Genomic DNA, 20,229 nt, shown 5'->3' with positions numbered 1-20,229 from the left:
TTTGTTTAGCAAAAAAGAAAAAACCTTGCAGTGATCAAATACCACCAAAAGAAAGCTCTATTTGTGGGGAAAAAAGGACATAAATATGGTTTAGGTTCAGCATTGCATGACCACGCAATTGTCATTCAAAATGCAACAGCGCCAAAAGCTGAAAATTGGCCTGGGCAGGAAGGGGGTGAAAGTGCCCTGTATTGAAGTGGTTAAAGCAGAGTTCCACCCATGTTTTAAACTTTATATAAATCACTGGCATTCCTCCTCAATTAAAAACAGTATTGCCGACTTTTTTTTTTCCTTGATCGGCTTACCTTGTTGCTAGGGGGTAAGCAATTTTCTTCCTCCTTCGGAGGCACGGCGAGGTACGTCACTTCCTGCGGCGCACAGGCTACTGGGAGATGTGCGTCATCATTCCCAGGAGTCTGTGGGAAGGAAAATTTTAATACAGAAGGGACAGCTGACTGAGAGAAGGCGGGGCTGAGGTGGGACGGAGTTGCTGCCGCATCATCGGGTCCTTACAGGGGGCTGGGCAGGGGTGGATGGCAGAGCTGAGAGGAGGCGGGTCGGAGGTCGAGGAAAATTTTAAGAGCGGAGCGCTGATTGAGAGGAGGTGGGACGGAGGTGCACCTAATCCTGGAAGAAGGTACATGTGGGCTTCACATGCCTGCAATTAGGATGGGATAATAAAAAAAATAATGTATAATACAGCAAACAATAATATATTTATCTAATATAAAATGGATTTCATGGATTAAAAAGAATATCTCTGGGGTTTAAAAAAACAATTTGGCTGGAACTCTGCTTTAAGATGAGGCAAAACCTAATATTTTATATTTTACCAAAAAACGGGTCATATATTGTGTTTGTTAGCCCTAAGATCATTTTTACTGTATTCTTTACTGTAATTTTGGGTTTCAGAAACCGTTGCGTTAATTTTGTGTGACGTAAAAAATTACAACTACCACCATTTTGTTTTTATAGGGTGTCTGCTTTCAGAAAAATATATCATGTTTGGAGTTTTTACATAATCTTCAGTGCCGGTTCACACTTCCGCGTGTGCGGCGATCGCATGTAATATCGGAGCGCACTGCTCCTTCATTACATGCGATCGGATGTGCAGTGCGAATTCAGCCATACACTTTGTATGGCTAAATTCGCACTGAACCCGCACAAAAGTCGCACATGAGGCATTTTTTCAGCCGCATCAGGATCGGATCGCACAGTGGTTCACACTTGTGCGATCCGATCCTGTGCGAACTGTCAGATCGCACTACGATATGCGATCAAACTGGGGGTGTCGTTAACATTCCATTGACACCCCCAGCGTATCGCATATGGCAGTGTGAACTGCCAGATGTGCGTTTGCGATGCGGGAACAGGCTGAAAACCTCTGTGGCAACTATGTGGCAGCGAAAAGGGTTACAGGGCCCTTGGCAACATAGCAGCACACAGAAATTTGTCTGAGGCCCCTTTCACACTTGTGTGACCTGAAAGTCGCGCAACTTTGACGCCACTTCGACACAACTTAAAGAAAGGCCTGTGTAATCTTGAGGTCTGTGGATCTCAAGTCTCATCAAAGCTGGACCAAAGCAGTGCAGGAACTACTTTGAAGTTGCTGTGACTTGAAGTCGCACATATATGAACTGAGCTCGTTGGAAATTATGGGGGAACAACCTGTCATGCGATTTTGCAGTCCCAAGTGGCAGGACAAGTCGAAAGGGGCCTAAAGCAGTCATGAGAAAGTTGTGGCACAATATAGTTAGTCCTTAAAATATATAAAAAAATTCTTTATGTATTAGAGATCCTCACAGAGGAGCAAACGTAAAATGTTTTTGTTCATTATACATTGTTCCTGCATTATGGGGGTGTGGAATGAGGCCATCAATTTAGATGTGTGACTTTCCTCCAGCTGTGGAACCACAAGATCACAAGATCCAGTTTGCCTTATCAGTATAAAGTGGAACTTGACGTACAGCATACACATCTCCAAATCCCCAGATCACCTAGGAGCTGTATAGTGCTGTGTGTATCCATGCAGATCACTGTGCACACTGAGGAAGGCGTGTCATGTCTCCATGACAACAGGAAAACACAACATTCCATAAGAGCTCATTCTCCCCATACATCCACTTACACAGTGCTGGACATTTGGTTCTATTTCTACATCATCTTCTTTTAATGTTGTCACCATGGGGCTGGAGAGGAGACAGGACTGGCATCTGACTAGTACTGGCATTGGGCATGATTATAAGGCTCAGGTTCCCTTCCCCCCTCCACATATCAAGGTAATGTAAAGAGACATAATCATAGTGCAGGGTATATCTTTATATATATTTATATACATTATACATATTTTTATACAGCAGGTATATGTAAATAGAGCAGATATATGTTTATATACAGCAGGTATATGTAAATAGAGCAGGTATATGTTTATATACAGCAGGTATATGTACTGTATATAGAGCAATATATGTTTATATACAGCAGGTATATGTATATAGAGCAGGTATATATTTGTATAGAACAGGTATATGTTTACAAATTTTATTGATCATCATTGCACTATGCCAGCTACGTTCATGCTTGCGCATTGGGGGAACGCACTCAAAATTGCTCTCATTTCCGCAGTGCCCAAAAAAATATGCAGCCCTTTTGCAGATGTGCAGGGTGCAATTATTTCCTAATGACACCCCCCTTGCATCTTCATGCATTTATGCGTGCCAAAATGCATGGTGACAAAGTACGGCAATTTTTTTAAAAGCATCAGAAACGTCTTTTGCAAAAAAAAAAGTGTGTGCGCTCCATCGCGCCTGCATGGTTGTGACTGTGATCGAAGCCTTATAAAGGCTTCTAGGACAGCTATGATTCTCTACAGTGGAAATGTATACGTATCTCAAATCATTATCTATAAAGATTACATACACTTTATGCTCAACTACAAATCTGATTTATGTATTTGTTTGATTTGTTATTAATATCAATGTATTTCTTATTCATATTAATTGATTGATCTCTTCTGTTAGAAATAATCAGTCTATAGTTGACAACCCATTTGATCGATATGCCACACATAGGGAACTAGATTTTGATAGACAGAAAGATAGAACTTGCAACCATAAATTACCAAGCACATACAGTGGGTATAGAAAAGAATCACCTCCCTTTAAAATAATCACATTTTGTTGCTTTGCAGCCTGAAATGAAGACAGACACAGTAATTGTTTTATCCAGCTTTAATTATTCCAGCCTTTTTCAACCAGGGTTTCCAGGCACCCTGGGGTGCCTTAAGGTTTCTTCAGGGGTGCCATGGCAAACTGCCTAAAAATGACCCCAAAATGATATGCAAGCTGGTGGGTGGATGAAGTCTGCCTTTTAGTTACACAAAGCCACAGGTTTTTATTGTACACCATTACCATCTTCCAGCTGGCAACCTCTTAACGAGCAATGGCATCATCAGTTGATAAGGAAGATCTCAGTTGCCTGCATATCATCCTTGTTTGACCCTCCCCTGCCTCTCTCCATCAGCGTTGTGGTCTCATTAGCTAAGTGATGGAGAAAAACTGCGGGAGAAGAGAAACATTGGAATACTAGTCAGTACCAGTTTGCAAAAGAGTATTTGCTTTGAAAAAATAAATCATCTCTAAATTTCGGTGTCCTACGTGTATTGATGTTGCTGCTTTATATAAAACTATTAGAATAATTTTTACATTTTAGAATGGGGCGCCTCAAGTCCATAATTTTTAGAGGGTGCCTCGAGATTCTCCATAATTTAAAGGGTGCCTTGACTGAAAAAAGGTTTAGAAACTCTGATTTACTCAACATATAATATCCAAGTGAAAGATATAACACCAACATGTCAGGAAAAAAAAATTCAAAAACAATCACTGAGTTGGAAAAAGGATCACCCCCCCCCCCCCTTATAATGTTAGTATTTTGTTGAACCACTTTTTGCTTTAATTACAGCCTTCAGTCTGTTGGGATATGTCTCTACTAACTTTGCACATCTATGTAATCTCATAATCTGACTGGTCAAAATACGATTGTATTCACAAACAAAATATCACAATACAGCACTGCTGATCGATGCAAAATGGTACATAATTTCCCTTGCTGGCTGATCGATTTATTGAATATGATCTAAACTGAGTCTAAATTGATCAGAAAACAAGTTATGGCTATTTGATTGTTTCTGGTCCTATTGTTTAAATAAAATCACATATGGATTGGATAATAAAATTAAAGTGTGTATGGCCACCATTAGACAGATCAGTAGTTCACTTTTGTGACATTCGTATACTGTAAGTATACAGTACTTTAACCACTTAAGGACCACCTGCCCGCAATGTACTGTAGACGGGCAATCCATGTAGGCAAAGAATTGTACTGGGGGCACAATTCTTTCCAGTGGGGCACAATTCTTCCCATTGACACAAATGATAGTATACAATTTTGCCCAATGATACCAATGATGGGGCACTATTCCTCCCAATGACATCAACAACGTGGCACTATTTTCTCACTGACACCTACAATGGGGCACATTTCCTCCCCAAAACACAAATGATAGGGTACAATACCTTCCACTGACACCAACAATGGAGCACAATTCCATCTACTGACACCAACAGTTGGGCACAATTCCCTCCACTGACACCAACAGCAGGGCACAATTCCATCCACTGACACCTACAGTGGGACACAATTCCTCTCACTGACACCAATGATGGAGCACAAATCCTCCCACTGACACCGTTTGGGCACTATTCCTCCCACTGACACCAACATTGGGGCACTATTACTCCCGCTAACACCAACAATGGGGCACTATTCCTTCTACTAACTCCAATGATGGGGCACTATTTCTTCTCTATTTCCAAAGATTGGAAGATTTTACTTCTAGTGAAGCTAGGACATAATCTTCTCTGACTTCGTACAGTCCGGCCCCCCTACAGTCTGAAGGCCAGTAAACTGGCCCCTTTTTTTAGAAAGTTTGGGGACCCCTGTCTTAGAAGAACACTTGAAATAATTTTAGATCCTTTTTAACCTCTGTTAAAACCAATTAAGTTGGCATCAGTAGGAAAAACATCCCTTACTTTGGTGGCCAATGAAAAGAATGTCCCTCTGACAGTGGTAGTCAAAAGGCCATCCTTACAGATAACTAAAAAGATCATTGGTGTTCTGCAGCTGGCTTTGCCAAGTGGTAATGGCCCCAGATCTATGCAGGTATCATCAAATGGGAAGCCAATCAACGATCCCCAAAAAAACCTCTAAAGAAACACAAGGATTCCATGGAACCCTGGTTGAGAATGGCTGCTCTAGATAAAGGAGAGGGGATACTGTGGTCTATCTAAGAAGAGCATCATAAAGTGACAACACTACTATTCTTTACATATATTACAGTGAGTGAGCATTGTCACCCTAGGACAGGAAATGTGTTACTGATAGGATCACCAGGTGAAAATAAAGTATAAATGTCTAAAAAAAGAAAAGGACTGGTAAGCTGCAATAAATCACATCTTTGTTTTTAGTTTAGATATGCTTAAAGGCAGGGCCGCTGATAGGGGGGGACCACCAGCCCTCTTTAGGGGGCCCGAGCACACAGGGGGGCCCACACAGAGAGGGGGATTAGTGATGGACAACAAATACAGAAATCTTCATCCAGCACCTGAATCTGATCTGTCCTTCTCCCTGTGATCAGCTTTTATCTGCTTAGAAAGAGACAGTCATCCCTCACTAATCCCCCTCCCTGTGTGGGCCCCCTCCCAGCACTGGCTCTAATGTTATCTCTGCTCAGGAGTTTATTTGTAACTTTGTTTCTCTCTCTCTCTCTGTCTCTCTGATCACTGAGCTCCAACTGCACAGCCTGTATATTTTTCTCATCTCATCTTCATTTTTATTTAACATAGTTTTTTTTTTTTAGATTTTGCAGGAATTATGTGAGTTATGTTATATTTGTGTCTGCTAATAGTGATTTTTTTGTAATTTTAGCTAAACATATCTTTAATATTTTCTTGAGGGGGCCCTGCCAGGTAGTCTGTACGGAGCCCCGCAATTTCTAACAGCAGCCCTGCTTAAAGGGAAAGTCCACCCTAACACTAAAATCTCTACATCTACCGACATCCACGATCTAAGACTAACCTCTCTAACCTTTTAAAGAAGAAATTGCTATACATACCTTTTTTGAAGCCGATCTGGTCCAGTCTCCAGCAGTGGAAGCTCTGCAGAGGACACAGCCGACAAAGGCTGTGAAACGAATGGGGAGTGACATCACTCATAGACTTACAGTGGGGCTTCTGTTGTCCGCTGCCTCCTCTGCACATGCCTACACAGAAAAGCGGCCGCTGGCAACTCAGTGTGGGACCGAATCAGCTTCAAAAAAGGTAAGTATACTGATTTCTTCCTTACAGGGTTAGATAGGTTAGTATTATATTGTAGATTTCTGTAGATATAGAGATTTTAGTGGTAAGGTGGACTTATTCTTAAAAGGGGAATAAATGATGTTGAGACAACATTAGAAAATGTTGGAAAAAAAATGCTATTCTTTTTTGTCTTTTTTTATTAATGCTTCATAATAAAACATGTTGTACATTGTCTATCCTTTCAGTCAACTATCTTTGAGCCACTGCCAGCCCCACTACAACCAAGCAGTGAAGTGACGGCATTTGATGAATTGCTGAATACATATGAGACCACCACTGGCAGCACACATAACAGGAAGTATCCCGGGGGCCTGTTTTCACAACCCAGTCACCCTCTCCCTCCTCCACATTGGAAGGTCCATTACAACAAGGATTTATGGGACAAGGTGAGGAACAATAGCCGTGTTACTAAGTATTCATCTGTCACAATGGCTGAAAAAAGGTGTGTTCTTGTGGAAGGTTTGTGGAAACATATTCACCTTTTGTTTCAATTATTCAATTTATATATATAAAATAATTTCCTTCCTGGGGCTTCAAAGCATTTTATTTGCTGTTGGAGCAGTCATCTTGATCTTCCATAAGTAGAATATCACACTAAGGCAATTTTAGACAAATGCCAATGATTCTACTAGCATGTCTTTGGCATGTTGGAGGAAACTGGAGTACCTGCAAGAAAACCAAACAAGCCCAGAAAAAGCATTTATATACCATGCAGATAGGGTCCATGGACTGCAGTGCTGCAAGGCAGAAGCGCCAACCACCATGCCACTGTGCTGTTATAGATATATACAGTATGTAAACGTTACCAAGTTTCTCTTTGATGTGCCTCTGCTAAGAATGTGTTGAAGGCTGAATTGATCTTGGCAGAGCCATACCACATGGCATCAGTAAGGTAGGCATTCTGAAGTAATATTGTGTTTTAGCACGGTAGCTTTTAGTTAGTTGGCAATGTCAATTGGATTGCCTAGTCTTCAGATTACAGCCGGCTTGTGCAACCATTGTTGGACAACAGATGCAGCGCTCTGAACAGGGGAACCTCTGAATAAAGTTCATAGATGGGATCCACAGATGGGTGCTCTGGGTCTCATAACCTCCAGACAACAAGAAAGCAAACAAAGTAAGTGAGCCAGCAACTCCAAATCAGTATTGAAAATGTATTTGTTACATGAAAAGAGTATACAGGAAGGCTAACATGTTTCGGCAAATTGCCTTGATCACAGCACGGTGCTGCGATCAAGTCGGTTTGCCGAAACATGTTAGCCTTCCTGTATACTCTTGATTATACATTTCTCTATTCCCCATTTACACTATGTATTGAGTTAACGTAACACTTAACGTAACACTTCCAACAACTCAAGGGTGCCCTTGTGACATTTTCAGCATGTTCAGGACTACATTGATCTGCTCCTACTGTTGTCCATAAAGCTAAAGTTGATGCATATTTTTTCAAACTGGACCAATGTAAGTCTGTATGCATGTGTCATATCTGGAAGATACCAATGGAAGCTGGAAATAACTATAGTATGCGCTGATGTTACAGTAATTTTCACTAGCTTCTTGGTCCTGTGCCAAGCAGCTGCCCTGCTGCATTTTGAACATTTGGCATGGACACCATTCAGAGAACACTTTGCATTTTCTCAATGAATGCAAAGCATTCTCTGATTGGATTAGGCAGAGGTTGTGATGTCACCGCCACACCTCAACACTTTATCCAATCAGAGAACGCTTAACATTCATAGAGAGAATACAAAGTTTTCCCTGATTGGTGTCTGTGCTTGTAAGGGTTGGGCATCAATCAAGGATCACACGAGAGATCTACCCTGGGATAGGCTCTTCTGAGCTATGCTAGGTACTTTGTACAGAGTCACTGCCATACAAACGGGATACCTTTACTTGAGCCACGCTCACTACCTGGACAGATAACTACACATGAACAAACTCTAGTAAACTCTCTTGATGTATTAAGCATCACCATAGTCACTCGTACATTGAGAAGGGACACGTAGAGCCAATGCCCTTTCCACCTGTCAGGGGTATCACCACTCTCAGTAATGGTATGGGGTCCCACCATGCATCTAATGTGGACTCTATGCGTGCACTTCATTTCACTCTTTTTCTTCCGTACCTCTATTCAAGATGTAGGCCCTGTCAGTGCAGATCTACTCCTGTTGCTATGGGACACGGATTGCAGCCAAAGAAGCAAGGACAACATTTACCTTACTGTAAGAGGCTATCTCACCTGTCACATGTACACGCTTATGACAGGCTGCTAGAGAAACCTTCGTTATGGGGAAGATTTGATCTCTATTATCCTGTCTATAGTTGGGTTTTGCCGTCGTCCCTGGGTCAAAGTATATGTGTCTGTCGGTACCTCAAGCCAATTCGTGTGGGACTTTTAAGGCAAGTATAGAATAATATTCGAACAAGTATAGAGAAAGTAAATAATATAAGATTTAGTATTAAAACCATGTACAAGGTAGGTACATAAGGTAATATAGGGTTATAGACCCTCGTGAAGGGGTGAGATAGGTAGAAGGTTTGTGACACATGGTTATGGTGTTCTATACTTGCCTTAAAAGTCCCACACGAATTGGCTTGAGGTACCGACAGACACATATAGAGAAACCTTCGTTATCCTTGGTAACCACTTGTGTCTTTACACCATATGAACTCCTTGCACTGATGTCTTTCATACCTCATTTTGTTTTAGTGACTTAAGCTGTAGGCTATATGTGCTGGTTACTTACATTGCACCCCTTTAGTAAAGTCAGACCAGGCAAAGGTTCAAAAGCTTTACTTGAAGAAAAATTATGATGGCATTCATAACCAACAATTCGGAATAAAGTGCAAACATTCTCCTAGCATCCCTAGTCCTTAAAGGAGTTGTAAAGTCAGAAGTTTTTTTTTTATCTTAATGCATTCTATTTATTAAGATAAAAAAAAACCTTCTGTGTGTAGCAGCCCCTCCAGCACTCCCTAATATTTATAAAGCAAAAAATAACCGCGCTTGGTCACATTGTAAAAATGAAAGGCAGCCAGTACAAAGGTAAGATCAGACCACAAATAAATTTTAACAATAAAGGTGCAGCGCCACAAAAACAAATTAATGCAGGATAACAATGAAAAAAGAAGAAAACCAAGCATCTGTGTAATTATAGGTCCACTCATGGTCAGTCCATAAGTCCCACAGAATAGGATGATTCACTAAGACTAGATGAATGCAGAAGATTAAGGAGAATCCAGCACCAAGAACAGGATCAAATCCAAAAAGGATGCATCACCACGTGCACAGAAGAAGATATCTGCTTACCAGATCGTTTGACCATCGGTTAGGAATGGTCAAACAGGCGTGTGTAGGATGATAGCTCAGGATTGTTTACACTCCACCAGACTCCGGTAGCAATCAGATTCTTATAAGCAAGTGGCGCCTCCAAACCTCACAATGCTAATCGGCTTGACCAGCCATATTACCTGAGCGGTAGGAGGGTGGACAGGGACAGGGTGAGCAGAATGACGCACAACAGCAGGTACTGCCTGCAGATCTCCTGCACAGCTCCGATCCGTGCACGTTGCTTTATATGTGCCCACATTCTACTAGAATTAATTCTTCTAGTTCCCATATTTCTCAAATGACAGATGTACATTAAAGAGTAATTATGACAAGTTATACCGATCAATATCTACAAAACGAAAAATAGTGTTTCCTCACACTGTGCTATTAATATTGCTATATTGAATTGTTACAGCTTTCACATAAACTCCTGAAGAAGCGCTTACCGCGCGAAACATGTAGAGTTTGCCTATGATCGGAATATACTACTAAAATACCAAGCCTTCCAATACCGCCATCGTTGGATTTGGTTCTAACCTCTTATTGTGTTTACTAGGAACAGCCCTAGGCCTGTCTGTTATTTCTGTTTTCTAGCAGTTTTATAGATGTTATATCTTATCCATTAAGGTGGTTATAGAGGCTACGGTTATTTCAACAAGTATATTAGGCTATATACGCCTTTTAAGATTCTGTCTTTGATTCAATTGTCCTTTGATGTTTTTGTCTTGCACTTGTGGTGGTACACATATGTATATATGTTTTTTAATATTCTCTAAATAAAAAATTAAATTTTTACGACTTAACTGTCTGGTTGTCAGTGCCAATAAAGTCCATTCAGTTCCACCCCTCCCCTATATACCGATCATTAAGATTTTAATGCTTGTGCCTAGGACTTTACAGCTTGTCTTCTAAATTAAGTAGAGTACCTTTTCTATTCATTTTTATCTATCTTATTTGTCTATCTTGCAGTTGAAGTTGAGAGCATGGAGGACTCCAGAAAAGTCTTGCAGTGAGATGAAAGCACAGTTTCAGGGTTGTCCAGCTAAGCCAACCTACAGCACGTTCCACTCAGGACCACAGCCCTTCCCACTGGAGAATCATCTGAACAAGGGACCATCACAGGTTGATATTACACTGTCCTGCATAATTAATACCCACAACACATAAGTATTAGACTACATGACTACAGCCCAGAGATCATAAATGTTCAGACTATGCAACGGGCAGAGTTTTTAGATCTGTTGATTAAGGTGCTATTATTTGTATTGTCCATGGTTGTTTAGAAAGTACCATAACTCGATTTCCTCTCACTTCCAGTCCCAGAGCACAACTAAAAGTGAATAGAAATCTCTTTATAGTGAGGGCAGATTGTCTTTTAGACAGTCATCACTGGAAGAAGTAGCCCAGCTGCTGCACACTTTTCCCAGTCTGAGTGGTTAGCAGGTAAAAGCAGCCTCAGCTTGATTCATCCAGGCCACATCCCCAACATGTTTCGCCCTGCTCCTGGGGCTTAATCATGGAGGTACAACAATACTCCAGAAGCCTAAACTCACTCAGAGGCAGATGAAAACCCCCAGGGTGTGTCTGCACCAAATCCAGAAAAGCAAAAATAGAAGCTGTTCAGATACATTTAACACAAGCACAGAACAATACAAATATTCCTTAGCATTTTAGATAGTCAGCAGGAAAAGCTTTAACAAACTGTTTCAATATTTGAAAAGGTTTTTGTTGCATACATTTTCAAGTATATGTGAGTTTCCAGTGTACTGTTCAGTGTATTGCCCTACCCATGTGCACTATGCTTTTGCTAGTTTTAAATTGTTCTTCTATTTTTGCTTTTCTGTTTGTGTCAGACTACAACTGCTCCCCTATCTTGAGGTATTTATATTCTCTGCTCCTCATTAGAGATAAGCTTGGGCATCCATCCTCTGAACTTGTCTCTATGCGAAGTGGCGGTTCACATTGTTGCGATGCGCGAACCCTGCAAATCCACTGCGGGTTTCCGCTTCGCACCCGACTTGCAGGCAGTTCACACTGCTATATGCAAACTGCAAACGGGGAGTGTCAATACAAAAGTTGATGACACCCCCAGACTAGTTCGCATATCGCAGTGCGAAGTGTCAATTTGGACAGGAGTCGGATAGCATAGATGTGAACACCCATGCGATCTGATTCTGGTGCGGACCAAAAAAAGGGTCCTGCATGACTTTGGTCCGAATGCGATGCAAATTCAATCTGTATGGCTGAATATAGGTTACGCTGTATGTTACATTGGTTTTTAAGAAATTAAAAAACGAGAGGGTATTTAAACCAGTAGGCAAAATATTTCCTTTCTCTGTGTGATGTGATTCTGGTGCGGACCAAAAAAAGAGTCCTGCATGACTTTGGTCCGAATGCGATGCAAATTCAATCTGTATGGCTGAATTTGCATTGCACAGACATCGCATGTGATTTGCACAGCAGTGCGGTGCGAATCACATTCGATGTCTGACATCGCTATGATGTGAACCGGCAATAAAATAATGCTTTAAAGGTTCAGAGGATGTCTGAGCTCCTCTATACTCCTCTTGCACCTTTCATACACTGTTGGCAGCTGCATCTAGAGCCCATCCAGAGCTGTGGACAATCAATATCAATGCTGGGCTATCCTATTAGGAACAATAGTCAGGTTATTGCATCAAATTACTAGTACAATTTTACAGACAATTAATGGTCCATGGAGGACCACCAGAAAGAGGGACAGTTGTATATAGGTTATGCTGTATGTTACATTGGTTTTTAAGAAATTAAAAAAACAACGAGAGGGTATTTAAACCAGTAGGCAAAATATTTCCTTTCTCTGTGTAATGTGACTACTTTTGTCAGTATTTAAAAGTATGATAAAATATGTATTTTCAGTCAATTGTGGCAACTACAGAAAATAAGGTTTTGTCTGGAGAATCATACTACATCAGAGACGGTGGAGTTTTGAGTTTGAATGACATATATGCTTCCACTACCATGCAGGATTTTCGAGCATTTACAGCGTGAGTATAATGTTTATATCTTGCTTATATAGTACTGGCAGTTAGGAGTAACTTTTTGTGATGTTCTCTTTAGAAATTATTCTAGTTAGGTCGTATAGTTATCATTTTGTCAATTATCACATGATATTTAAAATCAACGTGACCTGGCCTTACAAGCAACTAGTAAGTAAAAGTAGTGATGGAGTGCTGGCAGCATGTATTTTCAAACTGATCTCTCTGTCCTTGTGGGGCCTAATGGATCCCACACCTGGGCTGTGCACATGGCCTTACCACCTCTTTTCAAACTGAAATTAGGCCCTATCCTCTTCTAGTGCCAAGGACCACCTCCAGTCATTTGGCTGTCAGATACCAGAGTTGATGTGACGACTGACACAAGTACACTATATTGTCGAAAGTATTGGGACACCTGCATTCACACACACATGAACTTTAATGGTATCCCAGTCTTAGTCCGTAGTGTTCAATATTGAGTTGGCCCATCCTCTTCCAGACAAACATTTGTGAGGTCAGGCACTAATGTTGGACGAGAAGGTCTCTGCTCTAATTCATCCCAAAGGTGTTCTGTCAGGTTGAGGTCAGAACTCTGTGCAGGCCAGTCAAGTTCCTCCACCCCAAACTCGGTCATGCATGTCTTTATGGACCTTATTTTGTACACTGGTTCAAATTATTTGGTGAAGAGGAGATTATGGTATGGGGCTTGGCCCCTTAGTTCCAGTAAGGGGAAATCTTAAGGCATCAGCATACCAAGCCATTTTGGACCATTTTATGCTCCTAACTTTGTGGGAACAGTTTGGGGAGGGCCCTTTCTGTCCCAACATAAAGTCAATGATTACATGGCGCTCTCTGATGTTGGTGGGTGGCACACCATGAGGGAAAAAAGGTAAAAATATAGAAAGTAAAAATGGGTAGAAAAATGTATAAAGGGATGAGGTGGAAGGGGGAGGGGGGGGGGCCCACGAAAAGCGGCTGCCAGCTACTCCTCAGATACTGTCCCAACATGATTGTGCACAAAGGCAAGGTCCATAAAGACATGGATGAGCGAGTTTGGGGTGGAGGAACTTGACTGGCCTGCACAGAGTCCTGACCTCAACTCGATAGAACACCATTTGGATGAATTAGAGCGGAGACTGTGAGCCAGGCCAAACTTTTCCTGCAAACAAAAATGCTAAATTTCCCCATTGTGCCAGTACAAATCTCCCTCCCAGCACACATCTTTGTCCCCCAATCCTGTCTCTCAGCTCAAACACCCCCTCCTACCCAGTTCCCCTCTCTTAGTATAAATTCCCCCTTTAGAAAAATTACCCCCCCCCAGCACAAATCCTACCCCCCAAATCCCCACTCCTAGCTCAAATTCACCGCCCCTCCCAGTGCTCTTCCTAGCACAATGCAACCCCCCCAACCCCAATCCCTGCGCCTAGCACAACCACCTACCTCCAACATTACCTTTACCAGCACAAATCCTCTCCCTGCCCAAATCACCCCTCCTAGCAAATATCCCCCATCCCCCTCCTAGCACAACCCCCCCCCCCCCAATTCCCTCTCCTAGTGCAAATCCTCTCCTCCTCCCCAAATCTTTCCTTCTAGAAAAAATCTTCTCCACCCCCAAAACCCCTCCAAGCACAACCCTCCCCCATCCCCTCTTGTAACACAAATCCATCCCCCTTCCAATCTCCCCTCCTAGCATAAATTCCATCCCCAATCCCCCCTCCTAGAACAAATCTGCTTCTCCCTCCAAAGCCCTCCAATTAGCAAAAATCCCCCCTATCCATCCCCTGTGAGCACAACCCCCTCCACACCCCAAATCCCCTCTCCAAGCACAAAATCCCCCACTCCTCAAATCTCCCTTCATAGCACAAATTCTGTTCCTCCTTCGCCCTCATAAGTGTGCTCACCCTAATCACTGCATGAGCATTAGCACTACCCAGGGGTGGCACCAGATGGGTGGTTGGGGGTGCCAGTGGCCAGTGTAAATGCCCCTATTATATTAAAAGCTAGGTTCAACTGTAGATACATATTACACCCGTATTTAAGGGTGTAACATAATATGTTCCCAATCAACTATCTCACACCACCAGAGCCTCCTCCCTGTGATAGCAGGTGGTGTTCATGTGTGTTTGAGCTTTGGGTTTCACACCCTAATGCAATAGGCTACACATACCTATGTCCCCTCTCCTAGCACAAAACCTCTCATCCCAAGCGCAAATGTTTGTTACCCTTCCCCCATTGTGTCCCCAGTAAAATTCCCCCCCCTTCCACCCTAAACTTGTGGGTAGAAACTTGCTACATAAGTAATGACATCAGCAGAGAAGAGGAGAGATCCAGCAAAAAGTGACAGCTCTCCTCCCTCCTGTCTATAAATAAGATGACACAGAAATGCTCTCGGACTGGAAGTGGTGCCCCCCTATTCACATTTTCTGCTACTGGGGGAGATGCAGTCTAGGGAGGAGATAAGGGCGGGTAAATGAACCCTACACAGTTTGATCTGAGAGCAATCCTGTGTCATGTCCTGTATGGAGGAGCTGGAGAAGGAAGAAAGCACAGCCTACACCTCCTCCTGGCTCTCTCCTACTCTCTTCTCCTTTCACAACCCCTGTTGAGAGTTTACTGTCACCACTTCTTTAGTAGCGAAATATTCCATGTGTGCTCCCCCCTCCCTCACAAGAGTTCTCTGTGCCAGAGACAGCCACCCCTCCTGTCCCCCCTTAACCCTTGTCCCAACCCTGGTGTGAACACTATGGAAGTGCCTGGTGAACAAGTTCAACCCCAACATCAGGGACTCTAGTGAAGCCCAAGAACTTTCAGAGCCTGCCCCTCGAAAAGAATCTTGCTCCATCCCATTGAAGACTCAGAATCCACCACCATCCTAGCCTTCATTACATAAATCCTAAACTCATATCTGGAATCCCTGGCAATAGTGTTTTGCAAACTATTATGGAAATACTCTGTAAGGCTGTGCAAAGAGTAGTGATCATATACAAAATACAGTAAGCTTTAGAGCAGCCACTTTTCACATTTGTGCCTCTGTGTATAAAAAAAAAAACCCATACCATCTGTTTTTATAAAGTACCAGGTTGTGCTAAGTCTTAGGAGAGGCCATGGTGTATTCTGTAATATAAACATACTACAATAAACTATGTTCTTTAAAAAAGCAAAAAACAAAAAAGGTGGATTAATGATAATCAGCCTTGGGGCACCCATACCAGCCCATCGATACTCTCAGAGAAGCCATTCCTCCTGACAAGTACCAGAAGTGTGGGTGATTGTCATGCCAGGTTTGAGTGAGCTGAAATTTTGATATTGGTGTAGACTAAGGTTTTTCACTTTCACTAATAGTAACCAATTGAGCATAATTCTAAGCATACAAATTGGAGTTTCTAAAGGCACCATATCACATAGGGATTAGGCTCCAAGAAGTGAGCTTTATATTTGCTTAAAAACATGTTTTGCTATTTTGAATGAGTGACTGTTTAAGTAACCCATCTTGCTGGGTTTTATAGACAATCATTATGTATTTAACTTTCTAGGAAAGAACTACAGGGTTATCCCAAGAAAGATATCCTGACATACTGGCAAGCAGAGGACTACCCTAAAGTCTGGGGGCATGGATTGAAAGAGAACCCGTTACCCAAGGAGGCTCAACCAACTCTTCGTCGTCCACCTCCCATGCGTGACAGTATGCAGTTCCCCACTGCCACAAAATTGCCACGGATTCCACCTCGCGCAAGATCGGTCCCTCACCGCGGACTTAAGACCCTAGTCCAGGAGAGCTATCAGTGGCCTCTTGATGCCAAGAGGTCCAATGATGTTTATTTCCCACTAGAATGCCCCTGGACCATGCCACGCACAGGGCCTCTACCAGAGATCATGTCCGTGCCTAAGATGTATGAAACAGAATATGAAACATATGGCAGTAAGCAACCAGTTACTGTTTGACTTCAGGTCCTAACAGAGAATCATCTATAAAACAATTTAGCAATAAAGAATACTTCAAGAAGAACAAACGAGGAAGGAGCAAACACCAGTGCATTATCCAAATTTTTAGGAAAAAAATGAAATCAATAAAAATGACTACTCCCAAAAGTACAGTATGAAAGAACATGTAAGCCGGAAAATGGCATATGGTGCAAGGTTCAAATGCTCCATCAACTTCCCATGTACTAGGCTGAGGAAGGGGCTGTGCCCCCCGAAACGCTTCAGCTTGCTAGTACACAGGAGTTTGTTGGAGCACTTGTACATGTTCTTTCATACTGTACTTTCGTGAGTATTTATTTTTATTGATTTAATTTTTCCTAAAAGAAATTTGGGTATTGCACTAGGTGTTTGCGCCTTCCCCATTTGTTCTTCTTGTAGTTGAATTATCCTATCAGAGGTAGGCTGAGTTCATCAAGAATTGGGCCGTCAATGGATGTGTCGTCTGTTTAGCCCTATCTCTCTGTGGAAGACCTCTGAGCGCTGGGAGTGACTGTCTTTTTTTCTTGTGCTAATAAAGATTACTTGGCAAAGGAGCATGTCTTGTAATGTTTTGAATGCAATATAGCGCAGAAAGTTTCCTAAATAATTACAGAGATAAGGTGGATTTCCAAGAAAAATTCAAATCCTCTCTTTGATTTGGGCCACTCTGTGTTAAAACATGCAGGAATTTCCCAGATTTTTGGGAACAATGGTGTAACCTCATTGCACTGTTGCTTGTGGTCATTTATGAGCAGCAGTATAGTTAATGAATTCAACTTTTTTCCATTGGCCATGCCACAATTTTAGATCTCTCCATCAGCATTCTTTCCCTAGAAAACAAGAGAGCTGCAAAAGATGCCATTTCTGCTACTGCAGGAAGAGGTTTACATGTTTGTGTGTGTACATATACTGTGTATATATACTGTAAATATGCAGTATCTCACAAAAGTGAGTACACCCCTCACATTTCTGTAAATATTTTATTATAATTATTCTTTTCATGTGACAACACTAAAGGAATGACACTTTGCTACAATATAAAGTAGTGAGTGTACAGCTTGTATAACAGTGTGAATTTGCTGCCCCCTCAAAATAACTCAACACACAGCCATTAATTATATATAATGGGTAAAAAGGCGCTGGTAATCTTTTGCTGGATATAAATACTATGGTATCACGTATTTTATAAATATTTGAAAATAGTATAAAATAGTATGACAAAATATGTAAAAATATACGTGCTTTTACAAAGTGCAAATGTGATTAATACATATCAAGGTGCTTACTAGTGCTTACTAGTGCTTTAACCTAAAGTTACAGGTGCTGGCTTTTACTAGTGCACAAGTTATATAAATATATTGCTATTTAGTTAGTGCAACAAGCAAAAAAGTGCTTGCTGGTGCATAAACCTAATATATTTAAAGTGCAAGTGCTGACCTTGATTTTACAAAAATTATTATAGATCAAAAAAGTGCTTTCTGGTGTATCCACAAATAAATTAAATCACATACAATTAAATTATAACAATATTAGTGCTCAAAAACATGTGAAAAAGTGTCTCTAGAATTCTGAGCAATTCGTGCAACCAAATTGTGCTTTTATAATCTTTGATTGTTTCCTTCTAAAGTGCTCCAGGTGCTGGGGTGTATCACACGTGGCCTCTTACCAGCTTCCGACAGGTCACAAGGACCCCCAACGCCTGTGATCCCTTTAACTGGGTGGATCAGACCTCTCCTCGGTTCCTTGAATATCCTGCTCCTACGTTACTCGTAATGGACCATATAGTCCGCACATATAAAGATATGGAAAAATAGCCTCCAATAGTGAAATATTGTTTATTCAAATAAAAAATACACTATAGGATAACAATTTGTCTCTTACTATTTGTTGTGCCCTCCTGGCACTGGGCAATTCGGCAGTACAAATCGTACGGGTATTGGGAAGATATCCTCAGGGGATCTGCAGCACCCTCCTGTATCTCCTTTCCCTGTTTTGTTTGCGGCGGTCAGCGTGCGTCCCAGCCACTGCTTCGAATGCCTACGTTCCTGTTTCCGGGTTTAGCAATGACCACAATGCATTTCGCTCTTGTGCGTCATCAGGCGCCTTTTTACCCATTATATATACTTATTTATTGTTTTAAACAATTAAAGGGGCAGCAGGTTTTAATATCTTTTTAAAAGGGCTAGGCGCCTTCGCCAATTTTTTGTTGACACAAAAGAGAGTACACCCCTAAGTGAAAATGTCCAAATTGGACCTATTGAGCATCTGTGGGGCATCCTCAAACGGAAGGTGGAGGAGCGCAAGGTCTCTAACATACACCAGATCCGTGATGTCATCATGGAGGAGCGGAAGAGGACTCCAGTGGCAACCTGTGAAGCTCTGGTGAACTCCATGCCCAAGAGGGTTAAGGCAGTGCTGGAAAATAATGGTGGCCACACAAAATATTGACACTTTGGGCCCAATTTGAATATTTTCACTTAGGGCTGTACTCAGTTTTTTTTGCCAGCGGTTTAGACATTTATGTGTGTTGAATTATTTTGAGGAGACATAAAATTTACACTATTATACAAGCTGTACACTCCCTACTTTACATTGTGGCAAAGTGTAATCTCTTCAGTGTTGTCACATGAAAAGATATAATAAAATATTTACAAAAATGTGAGGGGTGTACTTATTTTTGTGAAATACTGTATACACACACACACACATTACATACATTATAATATTTGACCCAAACTCAGCATTTCAGTGATGGACTTTTTTCTTGGGGACTACTGTACATGGGTGTGATTTCCCAGCAGGAACTCCTAATCTGCTAATCATCTAAAAATTTCACAAACTGATGTATTCTACATAATGTAAAATAAGGGATTACGACAAATGGCTGCAGCTGGAAATTCAGGTGCACGTCTTGTGGTAGAATGCTACCCACTGGCACCTGGAATCAATTTTGAAATGAAGTGACCCTTTAAATTTTAGTATTTGCATATTACTGTAATATCTATAAATAGTTATTGTTTTGCAAAAAATGGTTCATTTTAGCATTTCTAGCTATAGCTTTAGGAAGGTGGAAGTATTAGGTCTTCTTACCATGACATATGTAGCTGCATCAAGGAACTTCTCTTGTTACAAACACCCACATGAGCAGCTACAGTACTTCGCTTCTAGGAACTCAGGAAACAGGAAGGATCAAGGACATAAAAGACACCAAATCAACATATCCTTTTAGCACAGATGAGTTGATATTATATAATTTATCTAATGCTGTATCTATAGTTTTATTTATTTTTTTAAAGTGAGCTTGATCAGCTTAAAGGAAAAGCATAAAGAATTATTAGAGAGAAAATGACACATTGAGTTATTGGTATCATTTACCTTAAAGCCATTTTTTATGCTACTTGATTTGAATGACCACACCTCCTGGAAGGGTGCCAATTGGAAGCCAGTAAAATATTTTAACCAGTTGCCAACCACCTGTCGCACATTTACTGCGGTAAGGTGTCTC

General features: G+C 41.4%; 1 protein-coding gene across 1 annotated transcript; it reads left to right on the top strand.

Moving 5' to 3' along the window:
• The first annotated feature begins 2,084 nt into the window (after positions 1-2,084).
• Positions 2,085-16,760, top strand: SAXO3 (stabilizer of axonemal microtubules 3). Its single transcript, XM_082274398.1, has 5 exons — positions 2,085-2,279; positions 6,602-6,802; positions 10,717-10,869; positions 12,646-12,773; positions 16,298-16,760. The coding sequence occupies exons 1-5, from the start codon at positions 2,184-2,186 to the stop codon at positions 16,704-16,706; spliced, it is 987 nt and encodes a 328-aa protein (XP_082130524.1). The 5' UTR covers positions 2,085-2,183; the 3' UTR covers positions 16,707-16,760.
• Positions 16,761-20,229: the final 3,469 nt, after the last annotated feature.

The sequence above is a fragment of the Pelophylax lessonae genome (assembly GCF_965119305.1).
Source record: "Pelophylax lessonae genome assembly, chromosome: 12".
In the NCBI taxonomy this organism is placed as follows: Eukaryota; Metazoa; Chordata; class Amphibia; order Anura; family Ranidae; genus Pelophylax; species Pelophylax lessonae.
Note: the sequence above shows the minus strand (reverse complement) of the source record. Positions and strands in the feature narration are given on the sequence as shown.

Excerpts from the sequence above, each read along its gene's own strand:
- SAXO3 (XM_082274398.1), top strand. The coding sequence starts at position 2,184 with ATGGGGCTGGAGAGGAGACAGGACTGGCATCTGACTAGTACTGGCATT. Across the intron at positions 2,280-6,601 it reads TCCCCCCTCCACATATCAAG|TCAACTATCTTTGAGCCACT; the intron begins GTAATGTAAAGA and ends CTATCCTTTCAG. Across the intron at positions 12,774-16,297 it reads GATTTTCGAGCATTTACAGC|GAAAGAACTACAGGGTTATC; the intron begins GTGAGTATAATG and ends TTAACTTTCTAG.